At 38.5% G+C, this 19,315-nt stretch overlaps 1 protein-coding gene across 1 annotated transcript; it reads right to left on the reverse strand.

Moving 5' to 3' along the window:
• Positions 1–112: 112 nt before the first annotated feature.
• On the reverse strand, positions 113–19,251 carry PGM2 (phosphoglucomutase 2). The gene is made up of 14 exons (XM_055717745.1): positions 19,100–19,251; positions 14,310–14,477; positions 13,336–13,442; positions 12,924–13,008; positions 11,581–11,664; positions 9,931–10,124; positions 8,614–8,803; positions 7,816–7,913; positions 5,746–5,926; positions 5,529–5,622; positions 4,571–4,700; positions 1,826–2,015; positions 1,044–1,177; positions 113–512 (listed from the first exon to the last, which is right to left on the reverse strand). The coding sequence occupies exons 1-14, from the start codon at positions 19,169–19,171 to the stop codon at positions 410–412; spliced, it is 1,830 nt and encodes a 609-aa protein (XP_055573720.1). The 5' UTR covers positions 19,172–19,251; the 3' UTR covers positions 113–409.
• Positions 19,252–19,315: the final 64 nt, after the last annotated feature.

Raw genomic sequence — 19,315 nt, forward strand, 5'->3', positions numbered from 1 at the left:
ACAGAAAAACTTGCTTTGTAAATCTAAAGCTAGGTAAAATTGCATAGTATTGTAAGATTACAGACACAGAAGAGAAATAAAAGTCCCCACAAAACAGGCTGCATTTCAGAAATCAGGATATTACTTATAATATTTAATTAAAACAAGTTTTGATTGAAATATATTTGCAGTCAACTTTTAGTTCATAAAGCTTTCAGTTCAACTGATTGGGGTTTTTTGGTCCTTTAAGGGTAAAGGTACTTTCCTTCCAACATAAGATACTAGATCCAAGAGAACCCAGAATAACTCTTAATAAAAGCAGAAGTCTTTTTAGTTTGAGTTCTCAGATGTTTGGTCCTAAAAATCCTTATTTCTTAAATAATGCACTTGTAATGCTGTAAAAATCAATGAAGGTAGTAATATTGCTATTTTACTCAGTCTTTCGTTGAAGATTATTTTTTTCTGGTTGAAAGAAGTGTTTTTCAAGAGCGTTGACCAATTCATCTAGTTCCTTCTTCAGCTTTTCAACATCACTGAAAAACAAAATCCACACAAATACATTCTGTTACTAGATGTCTGTGATTAGAAATGTAACTTTTATACTTATAATAGTATTTTCAGATCAATTTTCATCTGTGAGAAAGCCTTGGAAATCATATAGTCTTAAAGATAAGTATTTATTAACTTATGTAATGAAAATAAGGCTATCATTCAAGGATATAATTACTAAACATAAACCAGTTTAAAATACATTAGAACACTTTTATATAAGTTTAAAGCAACCGTGTATGTAAAAAGAGAGTGAATGTATTTAATTCCATTTAAGGCAGAATGTTTTTCTTGATTCTTGTTTTTACTGAATGTGAAACCAAGTTCAAAGGGATTTCAGTGACAAGAAGGCGTCAACAAATTTTGCAGAATTGAGGGAATGCATTTGCATAAAGCTTTAAATAATGACTGTAGTAATACTACTTGATCACAGAGAGCCTCTTCCCCACCAAAACAATACCAAAAAGCCACACAGCCCCATATTACACAGAATTCACTGCTGTACGTGACAATACCTGTTTCCAGGTGGTGCACAAAGTTCAGAATAGTATTTGATCTTTGGTTCCGTCCCACTTGTTCGCATTGTGGCCACTCCTCCATTAGCAAAAGTGAATGTTATCATTTGGCTACTTTTACTAGTGGGAAGTATCTATAAATAGTATGAATAATTTTTAGAAGCTTGGACAGTGACTGCATATAACAAATTCAAGACAAAACGGATGACTTGATGTCATATCACTAAAGGATCAGCTAAAATTAAGCTTTGTTCTGTTTTCTTCATCATCGTGGTCTTGAGACCACAATAGGCAAATGACAGCCTTACCCTCAACCTAGAATCTGGTAGCAGCATATTACTTCTAGGTAGCTCACTTCAAGTCTAGTCAACATTTTTACTGCAAATAGAAATTGCTCTGTGATGGCATTTCTCAGGAGGAAAAGAAACACGGATTGTGGAAAACTAAAGAAACCAAGCCACATCTCCACAGAGAATTTTAGTTGCACTTTAAAGAAAATAATGCAAGATTGCTGTAGCAAGACAGCAAGATCTTCTTACCGCCCTTTACAGACTGTCAACTTGGAGAGGAAAACCACCACAAAACAATCAAAAACCCCCAACCCTCCCACTCTCCCCAAACCTTCATTTCCTCCCACCAAGGCAAAACAATTATCCCAATCTAACTTGTTTTAAGACTCAGAATGTAACATAATGTTAAGAGTTTTTCATTCATACATTTTTTTATATATGTATATACATACTTATATGGTTTATATATAATTTTTTAAAAAATATACTTACAGCCTTTTGATCTGGCTGGCTGCTGTCATACCCAGTAGTTAGATCCCTTATTCCAGAAACTTTAAATCTACCGCAAGATTTTGGATATGTGTTTTTTCCATCAAAATTTCTGAGGTTGTCAAAAAGCTGTTGAATAACTTTAGGATCATGGCAGATGAAATATGAAGCTTTGGTAACATGGAAGCCATATCTGTGAAGACAATACTAATGAATTGAAGAAGCAGTGTTCTTCTTAAGAGTTGTACACCATACACATTACACAACCTTCTATAAAGCAAGAATCTATACTCCTAGTCACCCAACTGCAGCATCAGTTCACCCCCTTACCATTTTAAAAAGGCCTCAACAGCTTAATTGTCCTATTATACATAAAGAAACTTCTGTGCAGAAAGCTTTTCCTTTTAATGATTAAAAATAAGAAATTTTACTGCTAAATGAGAAGAAAAAAAGATGTCATCATTGCCTTGAAGACATCTAACCATCAGAGGAAGAGAACAGACTACATCTAAACAGCTGCTTTGACAGCTGACCTTCTCCAAGGAAAACAAATCCTAGACTGTTTTTTCCAATGCCACTTCAGAAGCTGCTCTCCCATTAAAGTGTTTCTACTAAACCAAACTGTTAAAAGAACATTGTCTCTTTACCTTCTCTGTTTGCTGCCGGGTAATACGATGCAGAATCTGCATCAAAGACAAATGACCTGCTAACACTGACTTTTCAGAACAGCATGTAGTTGAAAATCATACAAACCTAGACTGGTCGTTTAATTGAACTCTTACTAAAGAGCAACACTTGATGATTATATCCTGGTTGCCAGAGAAAATCTGAAGGGCAGAATCTTTCATTCAGGATGTTCATGCTAGAAACCTGAACGGTTCCCTAACGGAGTCATGTTTATACCCAAATGGACATCTTGAAGATCAATAACTGTTAAATCCGTCTTGACGATCCAGCAAGGGAATTACCAAAACCTATCCTATAATTGAAAGAAGCGATGAGCCTGCTAGGACAGTGTCCTTTTCCCAATCTGCATTTGTTTCCTTGAGAAAAGATCCCCCTTCTATACCTCCACATCCCAGAGTAGAGTTTCTTCTATTTCAACAGCAACCCACAAGACAAATCTGACAAAGAATAAAGGAGTAAGGAGTAGAAAACTGCAACTCTGTATTAGCCACAAACAAACAACAAAAACGCACAGAAAATGACCCCCCAAAACAAAACAAGACCCCCTTCTCCAGTTCTAGTTATCAAGCATCAAATCAAGGCAGATTTGTATCCTTCCCTGTTATGTAGGTTTTCCACAAAGAGTGACTATGACTATGTGCAGTGACATCTTTCAGGTACATCTACAGACTGCTTTTATGCTAAATAAGCTCTGACTTTTAGAGTCCTCTTCAGTAGTTACGTAAAGAGTGGCACTGTGACACAGAAAGTTCCACTCCGTCAAATATTCTGAGGGCAACCTGAAGGAGGTGTTTACTGAATGAGTATTAAAAAAAAAAAGTGCAAGCCAGAGAAGGATAATTCTTTGAATATACACTTCCAGCTACCAGTACTTAAGGGATTTCTCATGTCAGATGATATATTTGCAGCTCTAGGTATGCATTCCTCTTCCATGCATTTATATTACTGTTTCTTGAACACACCTAAACTTCTGCCACATACAATAGCTAATAAATCCTACAATTTATTTATGTAGTGTGTTAGCAAGTGTTTCCCACTTGACTCCTTCTTAAACAAGCATGGCTAGTGCTGCATGCAAATGAGTTCTGAGGATTGGTAAAACAAGCAGCACCAAGGCTGGAGTCTTCCATGAGTCTCTGCAGGTTCCACCACTCCTTCGTTAGCATCTGAGACACGAAGAGGTGGAGAGTATCAACCAGCTTGTGCTGCTCCCTCCTTTAAAACAAACAACCCAAACTCCCCACAAAAACCACTGTCTGTCCCATGAAATCCAGTAGTCATCTTTGCTATTGATTTCTGTAGGTCTATGAAAACATTAAGAACAAAAGAAAAGCAGTGCCTTGTATTAAAAGCTCTCAAAGGGATACCCTGCCATATATGGCCAATAGTTATGGCAGAACAGTCACAGCACTTCTGCATAATCAGCTCAAATCTCATTCACGTGCAGAAACAACCACCAACATCTACTATCCATTAAAAAAAAAAAAAAGGACAGATTATCATCATAAAAAGCTTAATTTTAGAGCCAACTAGAATTAATTTAATCACAAGTAGCCCTGCAAGCAGGACAGAAGCAAGCTGGCTTCTATGAGTAGCATAAATATGTCAGAGGTACTTAGACCCATTCTGCAATCAACAATTCTGTGCATCTGGCACATTGAAGCAGCTGGCGACACTATGATGTCCACAACACAGTAATACTACTGGCCAAAACCCAGGCCAATCTTCTGTAAAAGGACCCAAGAGCAGAACTTCCCAAAAGGGAAAAACCTTTCAGACAAGCAAACAAAACCACCTCAAAAATCTCATTAACTAATAGGGAATTAGTAAGGTAATACTATTATTTTTAAAATACCTTAAAATGACACAAGATAAAGTCATAAATATATTCATGAGGCAGGAGCGCTTTCTAGAAAATTACTATTAACACACAATTGTGTTAATACTGCAAGAACCCAATTTTTATTTCTTCCTATACTATAGCTTGCTAGTGAATCCCTATTAACCCCAGTACATGGAATGGAGAAAATCTGAAAATTAAACAATTCTAAGAGAACTCACTCATCATAGACAGCTTTCAGCTGCTGAGACAAAGACAAATTCCTGGTTGCCAAAAAGCTAGCCATCTCTGCAGTTATAACAGCAGCGCTGACACCATCTTTGTCCAGAACAGCAGGACAGCACATATATCCTAAACAAAGAAAATTATATATATTTGATATATTTTTATAAGAAAATAAGATAAAATGGGGATGGGGAGTTAATAAACCCAACATCTTTTAAAGGAGAAATGCACACTACCATAGTACAGACATTTTATAGTTAAACAGAAAGTGTTAATTTTGACAAGCAAGGCATTTAATGGAATTTCAAGCTAGAGACAGATTTGTGTCAATGCTAGATGCTCCTGAGCATTTTTGAAGCTCTCGTTAAAAAGAAATGCCATACTGCAGGAACAAAACAAGTATAGCACTTTGTCTCAAATGTGATTACCCTTACATGGTAGCACCAGTAATCATCTGTAAAATTAATCACATTTTCCCTGGTTTTCAGGTACTGACATACTCCAAAAATAGCATTATAGCTTTCGTTTCCTTCTAATGAATTCACAGCTTTTGTTCATGGCTTTCCAGTTTACAAGTATAATTTGGGAGATTTTTTTTACTTTTTATTCACATTTAAAATCAGCTGAAAAATGTCAGGTAAACAGACTCAACCTGAAGTCTGAAAAATGTGTGTTTGTTTTTTTTAAAATACCTTGCAGAGCGTTTTCAGTCCAAGTCTACATAGCTATGCTACTGAAGGTATATACATCTAGCTCCTCACATCATCATACTCTGTGCTAAGCCGAGATACACAGGATTAAAACTAGTAAAATCGATCAGCCAAATGGATGATTATTGATTACTCACTGGAAATAGACCTATTGTGCTGAGGGCACCGTTACATTGGCAGTTTTTGCAGCAGGACTACTTTCACTATTTTACAGGATACCAGAATATAACATTCCGTTTCATACCTATAGCCTCCTCAAATGCAAAAAGAACAGCTTTTCCCTGGTCCATGAGCTGTTTGGCACGGTTGCCCATCCACTTGAAACCTGTCAGTGTTTCCTACAGCAGTGAGGAGGGGTGGGAAAAGAAAGGCATTAGAAATAAAAGTAATGTTTTACAAAGATATGACACTGCGTAGGAAAGCGTATAAAAGAATATGGAATAACGTGTAACGTTGCTTACCTCAAAGTGAAAACCTTCCTTTAGTGCAATTGCTCTCAGGATTTTGGAAGAAACAGTACTGGATAACATGTAGACATCTTTAATGGCACAAGTATCCCTATTGTGATTTTTCCAGCAAGTGAAGATCCACCAGCCTAAAAGAGCTCCCAGCTCATTTCCAGAAAACACTTTCCATTCACCACTGGAGAGAGGAAAAAAAATAAACAAAGTGTATGAATTCAAAGGATAATACTGGAGGAAAAAAAAAAAAATAATCTATTGGTTCTTGCATACATGAATACTAACAAACAACTGCACCTGAAATCCAAGTACCAGTAACAAGGTGTCATGTGTTCATTTCGACCAAAAAAAAAAAATTCCTCCCCAAAAATTTATGAAGTGGTTACCTTTGTCCTCCATAATACATACCAGCTTTTGAATTTATCAAAAGATGAAACAATGCTATTTCCAGCATATTTTTGTAAAACAAAAATATTCAGCAAATTATAAAATCCGTGATTAAGACAAGCACAGAGACACAAAAATACAGTTCTCAAGATCAGTACTTTTGGTTGACTCTGTGACAAATGCTTTTATATATAATCACAAATACATCAATGGTCATTGAGAAGATTGGAAAAAACCTCAAATGGGTGAAAAAAAAAATTAACATTGACATGTTGCTAGAACAAGAAAAATGGAAGGAAAAAAAGAAAGATGGATGTCAAAATTACCCAGAAATTCCCAGTCACAAAAGGGGACAAAGACACTGCCAAACTGACAGACATCAAGACCTACAGAAACAGTACCTGTTGTGAAAGAGAAGCAGACTCAGTCTCCTGCATTTATTGATGCCAACAGGCACAAAGCAATGCAAAGTGACAACTTAGTGTAAGAGCTCTAAGAGACTGTGCTCTAGCAGGAGTTTCTGTCAAAGAAGAAGTACAGATACTGTAGAAGCCTGTATTAATATATTCAATTAGTGTATGAACAGCTAAAGGAAAAGTCTGAGAGAAGGACGCAGGACTGGAAGTTAGGAGACAACTAAGACTGGCTACACAATTAGCAAAGAGGTAGCAGAATGAGAGCACGATGCTCTCAGTGGTGATAAATACAATAAACTAACATCCCCTCTTCAAGCCTCTGATAGCTGTAAGTTTTTAGACAAAAACTGTTTTAACCCATCATAACTAGCATAAACTGAAGCTTTTAATGCTTTTTCCTCAATGGTGAATTGCCAGCTGAGGCTGGCACAGGACAAAAATATTAAAATAAAGATATTCCAGCTACCACTGTCCAAGCAGAGTCCAATCAGCCCATTCCTCTTCAAATGGCAGAAAAGCCTCCTTAGTTCATGCTGTGAGGCTAATGAGTTAGAAAAAGACCCAAAACCCCAAAGAAAACACTGCCACCTTTGAAGCTGCTACAAGATCAAAAAGTATTATCTGGTGAGCAAAATGGGTATTTGGCATTGTGTCCTTTTACTGGGTTTTTGGAATTTGTGTAGCTGATAGAGGTTCAAATATTTGCATCATCCACAATCACTGGATGTGAATGCATAGAAATGGGGAACTGAGTGAGAGAGGCCTAAACCATCTGATTAGAAAAACGTCTGGTCTAACAGTATTGAGAAAGAAGGAACTCATGAAAAAACAAGAGATGTTCCCTATTCCTGAGATTATCAGCAAACTATATAAAGGTTCTCCTGAATATTCAAGTAATTATTTAATAAGCATAGTATAAAAGAACATTCATCAGTCTTGGGTGAAAAATTCCTACCTGAAAACCTACCTTTAAAAAGCTATAGCACAATCACAACAATTCATGTGCTTCTGTGCATGCCTCAAGTACCGCAAGTGTCAAGTATTTATTCAGGCTTCTGTACAGTATCTAATATTAATCATCATTTCACCTGCTGCCCCCACTGTGGTCTGCTTCATACAGTCCTCTCTCATTTCTACACGTTTTCAGTCCAAAATTGACTAATGTGACTATTTATCTTCCTCTGCAACACAGGTATCAAAAATCCCCCAAATGAACCTAGCCTTTAGGTAAAAAATGTAAATGGCTTGCAATTCTTTATTACCATACCTCTCTTGTTTCTCTGCCACTGCAAGTCGATCAGCATCAGGATCATTTGCTAAAATTATTTTTGCCCCATCTTTTTCAGCCAAAGCAAAAGACAACGTCTAGAAAAGTGGTAAGCAAGATGAGATGAGTGTTAATACTCCCAAATAACATTTTCACTTTCTTTATAGTTTTTAAATAATTTTCCCCATTTATTTAATCTCAAACACCCAAAATCATGATGTGTCTCTACAAAAAAGTAAATTTCAAGCCTGGCAGCAGTAGAGCACAGTCAGGATATTTAACTTCACCTACATCATTCCACTTCTTCAGCCTGAGTCAAACACTATCTAGATTCAACAAGATCCTTCAGTAACAGTGTGTAGCAGAAATACTTGCAGCCAAAATTCTAATGACCTGTCAGGACTTCCCCTGCTGCCTCCTGGTGAAGAATCAGAACAATTTAGTCTTTGTATTTCAGATGTAAATTGTAGAAATTGCTCAAAACCAACTGTGAAGATCTTATTGTTATTATTTTATTTTTTAAAAGGAACTGAATCACTTTGTTCTACGTGCAGATGCTGCCAATTCTGTTAGAGCACAGAACAAATTAGTTTAAAGTTACAGATAATTACTTCCCAAGTCGTTCAAAAAGTTAAAAATTTCAATGAAAGGATACCAGCTAACTCTTCACTAAATGTAAGGCTATGAAAACAGAAACAAAATAGACCATCAACCAATATTTATAGCCATGACTACTGGCAGAAAGGATACGTTATTTGAAATACATTGGAACTGTTAAAAAAAATAAATTCTATTTACCAAAACACCTTTGCCTTCTTCAGGATTTGGGTACTTTACTGTGGGAAATTCTGGATCAGGATCCTTCTGCTCTGGAACAGCAAAAGGAGGGCTAAGGTCAAATGCCTTGAAGGCCAGCTGCACAAATTTATGACCTACGCCATGCACAGAAGTATGAACAAATTTCAGGTTTGTTTCCTTGTTTATATTCCTGAAATAAAACACATTAACAGTTAACTTGGATACGGAAGAATATTCTGCAGAAAATTGATTATGTTCAGAAACCGATACAATACAGTATTCTATATCACTGTTAAAATTATACACTAAAAAGGTCAGATTTTAAAGGTAATTGCTTGAAAACTGGCTTATGCCTCATTTTTCAGCGATATGAGTCACTCTTGGTATCTAGTGTCCTGGTATGTGCAAATCACTGGAGTAAGACAGTACACTGCACATACCTCAAAGGAGGTGAGTGGAAAACAAATACAACTGCCTAATAAGACTCTTCATCCCCAACTCTGGCATTTAAATCAGCTCCAAAGACTGTGATCACAGTGGACCGACAGCAGCATGCTTCATTTGAGCGCACTGTTTTACGAAGTGCATTCCTGACACTGTAGAACATGCATGGAAACTCCTAAGGAGACATTCAACTCCTATTCTGAAAATGCAGCATAATTTCTCACATAGACCAAACTTTCTAGTAATCCTGACTATGTTTTTAGTAAGAGTAAGAACACGGTTACTGGTGGTTAAAATTTTGATGTAAATAAGCAGATTAACAGGTTGCTGCTCGCCTAATCCATAAACTGATCCTACGAGTTAATCATAAAATAAAACATGCACTTGATTTTGCTGAGTAAAGTTTTACTGAGCAAGTGACAGGAATAGGCTCATGCAAGGTGCCCAAGGTCACCAGGAGCACACACAAGGCTACAATGACAGAGCAAGACCTCCTTCCAGAACTGGCTTAACAGCCTGGTTCACCTTCGCTCTTAGCAGCCCATTTTAAGACTGTTGGACTGTCAGCGTCAGCGCAGCCCCAGGTGCACAACATAGCCCTAGTCTTGCTGTGGCACTCGGTCGATGCATGGTCATGCACATACAGGGAGATGATATAATCAGAACCTTGCTCACTTTGCTGGGTTAGATTTCTGCCAGGCCACCTATATGAACTGGCTTACTATGTCAGCATGCAGCTGCCAGTGCTACCACAAAAGGTGACAAGAAGGCACAGACAGAACTGGATCATGGCAGGATAATGGCCGCCCTGACTTCCATCAATTTGAACTAGATGGAAAAACCCATACTCTTAACGGAGTTAACACCGGTTACCTGTGAAAGCACTGTTTCTGTATGTCTTTGAAATACTCCTTATTGACCATGGCATATGGATCATGAAGTAGTAGGCTGCTGTCAATCAGTTTGTCATCCCAAGCCTGAGACCACGGCTCTTGGTTCTCCTCAATAGCCTGAGAAATTCCTTTGTCATGAGGGGAAATGATCTGAGCACCATTTTCCCAGTAAACCTAAATAATAAATAGGGTAAGGGAATATTTGGTCATTAATATTGTAGGATAGCACTGTTATTTCTTTTGTTGGCTAAAGTGCACTACCCTCGGTAAAGCATTACAGTAAATTAGGCTGAATTATACCAAGAGTATTCCCCTGTTCATATTCTCAATGTTTCCTCTCACATCCCATTTTTGTTCTATTAAACAACTGCCTTTTTCTTTTTTTTTTTTTAAAATCAGAAGATATCAAAATCCATAATGGAACACAAAACAAGACCCAGCTCATTTACTGAAAAGATTCCAGTATCAGCCTGTCTGCCAGGCTTGGGATTGATAACTTGCCTATGCTATTTCATATACCTTCTTCCAGATTTTTAGGTATAATCATTATATATTGAAGAATTTTTAAGAGGAAAAAAGTGCAAAATTGAAACACATTTCCCACCAAAAAAAAATTAAGGAGATAGGCACAAAAATTTTGCAGTTGCCTGCAGCAGCAGTATTGCCACAACAGCAAGCACAAATTCAACTAAGTGTCAAGATGTTCATTACTTGTAGTCTTCTCCTTTTTGATAATTGTTTACACATCTAGAAAGAGGTATATTTCCTATGTTTTACTTTTTGACAGTTGTTTGCACACTTCCTTCTATTGATGGTTTACAGACCACAGATTTTAAAAAAGCAACTGGCCATGTACATATGTAACTATGTAACCCAAATATCAAAAATTAAGAAAAAATGAAATTGATGAAAAAAGTAGTTGATAAAGCATCCAAACAAGCTATCAAGATCAATACACAAAATATTTTACAAAGCAATTTTAAAGAGACATGAAGTTCTGAAGGGAGAGACAGCAAGAAATTATTCCTGCTAATGCCTTGTTTTTCTATTAAGCTGACAAAAAAAGATCTCCCAATTTCAATTTTTGTATTTTGGAAACTGTCTGTATATGACTAGTCCAGCTATGGGTGACTGGCAGACAGGCAGCTCAGCCATGTCTTTTCCAGTGGAATGCAGATTTGTGTCATAGAAAAAAAGTCACACCGGTAACTGTATCATTTAGCGCCAAAAAAAAAAAAAAAAAAAAGTGCTACAAAAAATTAATGGAATTTATTAAAAATGCTTTGTACAAGCAACTCATTAGATTTCACACATTTTTAATTCTCTGTGTTTGTAAAACTAAAGACATCTTTTAAAATCATGAACTGGAAAAGTGATTAATGCTTTTGAAAAGAGGTCAGTTAATATTTTAAAGTGTTCCAAAGTACAAAAAGTACTGCTTTTTAGAACTAAGATTTTAATTATGTCATTAGTGTAACATGCTACTAGCTTTAAATACATACATCTCATTGATAGTTTGATCTCTTCTAATTTGGTCTATATGATGATAGGATATACACAATAATATTAGTGTCTCTACGTGGAAAAAAAAGTTTGAAAAAGAGCCAGAAAGTAGATCGTACAGAAATACCTTGTAACCATTATCTTGTTTTGGATTATGAGAAGCGGTAACCATAATTCCAGCACAAAGCTTCAGATGAGTTACTGTGTATGGCTGTAACAAGAGAAAGTTATCTGAAGTGGAACGTGCAAAGTATTTTATATTATTTATTCTCACGCACATGCAATACTTCTATACTGTTGAATGAAAAGAAAGCCAGGATATGATTCCTACAGACTGACTCTCTAAAGCAGAAGCTTTACTTGCTCCGCTAAACCCCATGTGGCACAACTTGAGTCCTTGCTTTTTCCTGTGCATTTTGCCTTTTATATATATATTCTTAGTGTTGTATCAAATGCTTTGTGGATCTCTAGAGTGGGGTTTCTATAGAAGGCAACCGACTAATGCGGAATGACCTGAGATACCAGAGGTCTTTAAGGGTGCAAAGTCTGTTGGGCTAATGACAGAAGTCTGCACAGGGTAGAGAACTACACCTGCAGCAGTCTCATCCACACTACCTTTTGAGAGCAGCCCGTGGAGCAATTACTCCATCGTGGTTCAGAAAAGAATTGTTTGGGAGAGAGCTCTTATATAAATTAGCTCCACATGGGTGGAGTGAATGAAAAATATAGCATAGTTTGTGATCATAAGTCCAGTTTGAGTCTACTCCTGGCTCTTTATTTAACAGCCAATGCAATCAACCCCAAGTTTTGCAATACTGCTTTAAGCTGCACTGTGAAGAATCTGACCCTAAATCTACCAAAATTTCTGTCGATACAGGTATGCTACATATCAAGTCTTCATCCTGGTATGTTGTGTTTGCAGCACTTTACTGGAGCAACTGGTACCGGGAGAAACTTGGTTTTAGTGCAGCGGTAGGGGTTTTCTTTATTGCTTTAGAGGACTGACACCTAGTGATCTGATGATGAAAACGCGGTCACATCGAGCCTCCCGGAGCAACATTGCTGTATTCCAACCACCTGCTATTTGAAAAGGCTACTTTAGATTCAATACCCCGAAAAGAAAAACAAAACCAAAGCACCAAACCGACTAAAAATCACAAAATTAACGGTGCATGTATGTTTCAGCCTCCACAGCAATCTGGAAACAACGAGCTGTCTTCTGAAAGAAACCTGCCTGAAAGCCAGAATAAATACAAACACATCCATCCCACTGTCACTGGCATTCCACTAAGCTTCTTCCTTTCTCTTGCTGTGGATGTTGTAAACTAAATATAGCTAAATACGCAGAGGTTCACAGCAGGTCCAGCTTAAAAAGTTAAAAGCAGTTTGTCTAGTTTTCCTTAATGTAAGTAATGCAAGATGTCTGACAGAATCTGTGTGTATAAAAAAAGATATAATAGAGAAGCCTACCACAAAAGGAGTTGGTATTATATCAGAGAACAGATAAACTGGAACTCCTTGGCTGATGAAGGTATTAGCAGCAAGTCTTGCAAACCTAAACAGGAAGAAAAGATGCCTAGGAAATATATTCATTTTCTCACCAATCACAGCTTCACACTCTGATTTAAAAAAGAAAACCAAGAAACTAAACCCCTATGAACAACCCCCAAATCATTATACAGACCCAATTTAAATGTGTTCCCTCACTATCGCCAACAGACAAAGCACAATAAGAACTGCTTTGGCATTTACAGAATACAAAAATACTATAAATCCCTTACCTTGCTTCACTCTACAGAAAGAGAAAATACTGTTGAAGCAGATATAAAATTATGATGGATCATATAAGATACCCACAAAATACTTAAATCCTAAAAAGTACCTTTTGCTACTACCTCCACTGGAAAGATGGGCACGAGCATCAAAACCAATCACAACTCCTCTCTTTTTCAGGTCACTGAAATTCTTCTCAAGGTATCTGCAAAATCCCTAAAGACAACAAGAAATTCATTAACCCAATCTTGATATTTAATCTATCATTGCATTAAGATGATTGCTAAGATGTTGACATCTCAGAAAGGTGAGCACACATAACATCTCACTGAACTGGATTAGGATTCAGTTTGTCTAGGACCAATAAACACCGAGAAATATAAGAAACGTTCAAATCAATACAGTGAGTTGGACAGCATTTCAGTACTTTTCCAAAACTCAGAACCAACTCGAGAAAGGAACAGTTAACACTATCAGTCTGAATCACGGATTATGATAAATGATTTAGCTGTGTTAGGTCTCAAACAAGGAAGAGAAGAACTGGCCAATATTCCAGGTTTTAACTGAAACCTCTGTTTTTTACTGAATCTCACTCTTAATAATGACACACGTTTAGGGCATGAGACACCACCACTCCAGGCTGCAGGAATTTAAGTTTTGGGGATTTTTTATGCTCTCCCCGGGTAGATTTACTTTAGGACCTACATGCATATATATATATGCAGCTTCACTGCATTTACGTAAATTTATGTTCCAACATACACAAAGCTTAGCCAAATGCTGGCTACCTTTGTGGGTTCTGGTAGTTATTACATCAGGACCAACTGATCCACTTGAGCTTAACTGTAGCTGTGTATAAATTCAATTGCAAATCAAATATGGAAAATAACTTATTTTCATGGCTTAACACCTCCTCTCTGCTTGTTTTCAGAGATCAGCAGTCAGCTAATAATTATTTACATGACTTCTGAAAACTGGAGGAATAGTAAAAAGCTTGTACTTCCACAGAATACCTGTTTGCTTGTCATAAATGAGGCTTATATATACAGCCAGTTAAGTGAGATCAAGTGCTGAACACAGTACCTGGGTTGTCTGGATAATAGTTAAGTCATTCATGTGGGAAATTCCTGCTCCCATGGCAGCTCTGAGCCCTGCTGTGCCAAACTCCATCCGTGAGCCGAAGTATTTCTGCAGTTCACTGGCATTTCCTTCAACAAGCAGTTGCTTCACTATTGCAGAAGTTTTTGGATTCTGTAGACACAAAATTCAGATTTTCTAGAACAGGTTTTGTTTGTATGTTTGTTTTTAATACCCTTAAGCATCTTAACAGAACTTTCTTGCCCATTCTCTGTGCTGGGTTATTTCAGTATCAAAACATCACACACCACTTCAAGAACACCAGAACTCCTACTACATCTTCCTAATTTTAAGTCAGTACAATCTCAAGTATTACTTATTTTAGATTTATCTCCTTAAGTTAACACTGCTGTCAAGGCAACATGTATATATCACATTTTAGCAAGTGAAAAGATTTCCGAGATGTCCTTTAATTTTAATACTGCCTGGTTTTAAAAACAAAACAAACAAAAAAGGCATCTTTACATTCCAGAGAACTTTTGTCATCACAACACAAAGACTACACTAAACATATACAAAAGTAAGTTAAGCCGATGATTAATAAGTATTTGTTACTTCCATAGCTCTCTAAGTAGAGCTAAAAAAAAATAATAAATCAGAACCTTGACCTGAGACTGGCTAACACCAGAGGCAGCAGCAAAACTAAGCAGACTGGTCAGAAGATAAAGATAACAATTTGCAGTGTATGTGCAGGTAACGGTTGTAAAAACAAGCACAGCCCTCAGGATGGAAGCCTAGCAACTACAGCTGAATTCCTCAATAAAATGGCTGTGCAGGGTGGTGACAAAAGGCCACATCAGATTAATCCGTGAACAGCGAAGGCCTTCTAAGTCTCACTGCTTTCCTTAGTATATTGCTTGTATCTACTCTTTATTGTTCTCAACTCTCTGTTTCCAAACTTGGGAATTAGCAAAGTCCTGTATCCCCAGCCTCTCAATCTTACTAAGAGAGAATACGTGAAGATTTCTGGATAACAGCGGAGCCAACCAGACAGATGGCACACTCCAGCCACCAGGCAACAGGGTTATGTGGAGAGGCAGCATCCTCCACAGGTTACTCACCATGATCACACACACTTTACACTGGAGTACAAAGTTATAATTTCCAAATGGATAGAAACTTTGATTTCTAGTCAAGCAAATAACCTCACAGAAGTCAGAGACCATACTATTTCTTGGATGACCTAGGTATGCTTACAGCAAGGGAAGGCATATCATCCTATGCAAAAAAAACCAAACCACCAACCCAAAAAAGTATTTTCTGCAGCTCCAGAAAACACTTCCGAGCACGAACTGCAGTAAACAAGTGAATGAGCTTGCATACAAATGTGTAAGCATTCTGCACACCAAACTGAAACCAGGGTCTGGATGCCCTAATTGTTGACCTGTGTACCCCCTGCTGCAGGACAAACATCATAATTTAAATAAATACTCAAAAAGCTTCAGAGCTTTTGATGCTAATGAGTAAACTATATAATGCAGAATAAGTTAAATGAGAAAAAAAACCACCACGTGTTTCCTGGGTGCAATAAGCCATTAGGTACCCCATAATTACTGATTTCCAGTTTAAGAATTACCAATTTACCAGTCCAAGAACGTTGCAACTGACATTTCCTCTTAGGAGGCTCAACAAAATTCTGTATTATTATAGAGTAATTATATTCTGTAAGAACATATATAATGTTATGTTATTATAGAATAATATAGGTCAGCATAATTATTCTGAGTTTAGGCTGTTAAAAAGTTGACGTGAACTTTTTGCTGCAATATCAGGCCTATGTCTCATAGGTAAAGTCTGAATGACATTTTTTGCATCAGGCTTTGTACGCTGCCTAGTCACCTTTTTTTTCCACCCTGCATGAGCTCTATGCACCTGAGTTGTCTCTCACCACTGAAACAGGCACCTCTTTAGGAGGATGCCACACGTTTAAACATATGTTGGACAGAGTAGAAGCTCTAATGCCAGCACACAAGGCCAGCTGGACACTAGGAACATCCTGTAGCTCTCACTACCATAGAGAAATTTCCCAGGTTTGCTATCTACTGTAACACTACAGGGATCCTCCAATTTTTCAGGTCTGGTTAAATGATCGTACCAGGCAGCTGCCCGAGACTCACAGTTTCAATCCACATCATTTGCCAGAGAAAACTTGATTGTGTGAATTTAGCTGTTTGGGTTATTCCCTGCTTCCCTCTGCCCCACAAAACAAACAAACAAAAAAGGTAAAAGCTAGGCTCAAGTCTGTTTAATATACCAGAAGTATTTTTCCAGAATTACTGTTATAATTATTTATGGTTGTATTTGCCTTTTTTTTTTTTTTTTTTTTTTTAAATGGTACAGAAGGCTGTTCCCATTTCAATTTTAGGACTGTTATGATGCCATTGTATGCAGCTAAGGAAAAAACCAGAAACTTTTTTTAAGCAGAATAAAAAGCCAAAACCAAATCTTCACAGCATCTCTACTAAAGAGGAACCCAGTTGTATCTGTAGAATTAAGTGCTGGTTTTTGCTTTCCTTGTTGGTCCTCTTCAGTTACCCTTTTTCTACTCTCAAATAAAACTGGATGTGAGTATGAGAACACTGATTTCTGTAAATGCAGTGGCAGATGATTTAATACAGAGTTAATATCCAGTAGTACAACTCGCTTGAACATCACCTGGTAACACTTGAGTTATTTACTTTAATCTACACTACAGGAAGACCTCAAAGAGGCTTCATCAGTGTAGGAGTCCCCGTAAAGTTTTAGAGTAGAAGGACTGCTACTGACTAAACAGGTTTTATTTTTTTAAAAAAACATAAGCTACTTTCTATTCATAATTTTATGATTGATAATAGAAAGAATGAAAAATACACTACTACTGTAATGAAGCTTGGTAACAAGCTCAGTAATTATCATCTAGGTAGAAATTTCCTGTTAAGTCAGCAGGACCATCTTCAGCCTTAAAAGCTTGCTCTTGCAAACTATTATCATGTAAGAAACTTGTAGCTTATCATCATTAAATATTAACCTATCTCTACACTTCAAAAAAAGAACTTTTTTTTTTTTAATATCAGAGTAAATGGACAAGGGTTATATTGGATTGTTCTGTTAATACAAACCCATAACAGCTCCCCCAGAAATGAAAATTGCTCACTATTTTTGAGCAATCAGCAACGAGTATTGCAAACTAGTCAATTATTACTGAGTCAGACGCAAGCGTTAACAAAGAGTTAGCCTTTCAAAAGTAAAGATATCATAGGGGATGCTGCATTACATTTCCAGAGGGTTTTACAAAATAATTGGAATAACCAGCTGAGAATGAAATGAGTGGACAGAAGATAGGAATATAACTAAGGTTAGTCAAAAAGTTAAGGAAAGAAGAGGCCCTTTAAAACCAGACTGTATTCTCAAAATCAATTAAACTGGGGGGGTGGGTGGAGGGGGGGGCGTGGGCAGGGAGACACAAAAGCTTACTGTCAGCTTACATCATAACATTAGCATTCCCCAAAGAAGGTCTGGTTTGGCACCACATTATCATTAATAGAAACAGCTGGGTAACTGATCAGTTAACCAGTTGAATGATCTTTAATGAAGAATCACAACAAGCTTGAGGTATTTCTAGTGATGTCCTTTAGAACCTGGAAAGGATACTAAAAAAAAAAAGAATTATTCTATATTTTTATTGATAATCTTGAAATAAGAAGAATACCCCTTCCCAAACAAGTACATAGGTTGCACAGAGCCCAGAGAGCACTGTACAGTGCTGAGCCCTGGGCAGTCATTACAGTGACCCAGCAGGGGCAATGGCCAGTGTGTTCCAATACAGCCAAAGGAACAAATTTCACATGCAGGGACAAAAAAGAAAAAAGAAAACCCACCAAAAAAACCCAACCAAAAAACGCAAACCACATATACCGAATGTGGGCCTGCATCTCAGTAGGAACTGCAGCTGCAAGCAACTCCATAAAAATTTCCAGAACACCACTATGGCAAGGCACTTCTTTAGACATGTGGGATATAAAAAACCAAGGAGTTTACTTCTGCATATAGAGCTGTCAAGACCAAAACCGAAGACACAAAAGTAAGTCTTAAGATGTTTAAGTATTTTAACAGGAAGAGAAGTAACACGTGCTAAAGGATTCATAAATCGTAACAGAAAAGGGGAGAAAAACCATGAGACTAGATAATGTTGAAGATTCAGGAGTTAATTTATTAAGTAAGGATCACTAAGCAGTGGGCAACACTACGGGGGGGGGGGGGGGGGGGGCCGGGCAGAGCATGTATTCTGCATTTTCCAGTGGTTTTGAAGCATGCCTACGTGTCTTTTGGCAACAGTATTTTAATCAACAAAAATACGGAGGTACCGGGAAGCTGTTAACACTGAGAGCCAGACGACGCAGCACCGTGTTCCTGCCTTTAATAATTAAGGCAACCGGCTGCCCCGACACGGCACAGCACGGGCCCCTGCACAACAGCAGCTCGGTGCAGCTGGAAGCCGGGGACAGCGGCGGTACCCAAGGGACCAGCGACAGGGGTTTCTGCGAGGCTGCGGGGGCTGCTCGGACAGGTGGCGCCGCGGGCCCCGGCAGCCGCACCCCCCCCGCTGCGGCATACCCCGCCGCCAGGGCCTTGGGCGCAGGGGACGGGCGCCTCTGCCGCGCCCTGACACCGCACCAGCCTGCGCCCCCCAGAGCCCCTGCGGAGCCGGGGCGCCCCCTCCGGCCCGGCTCCCGCTCACCGCCCCCGCCGCCCCTCACCTTGTCCCACAGCAGCCACTGCTCGGCTGCGCGGCGGAGCGCGGCGTCCCCGGCCGAGCCCCGCGCTGCCATGCCGCCGCCGGCCCGCTCCTTCCCTCTCCGCAGCGCGCCCGCTCCGCTCCGCTCCGCTCCGCTCCGCCCGCCGGCGCCGCGCCGGGCCGGGCCGCCCCACCTCCGCCCCGCCCCGCCCCGCCCGCCCGGGTCAGGGTCAGGGCC

Source organism: Falco cherrug, chromosome 1 (assembly GCF_023634085.1).
Source record: "Falco cherrug isolate bFalChe1 chromosome 1, bFalChe1.pri, whole genome shotgun sequence".
NCBI lineage: Eukaryota > Metazoa > Chordata > Aves > Falconiformes > Falconidae > Falco > Falco cherrug.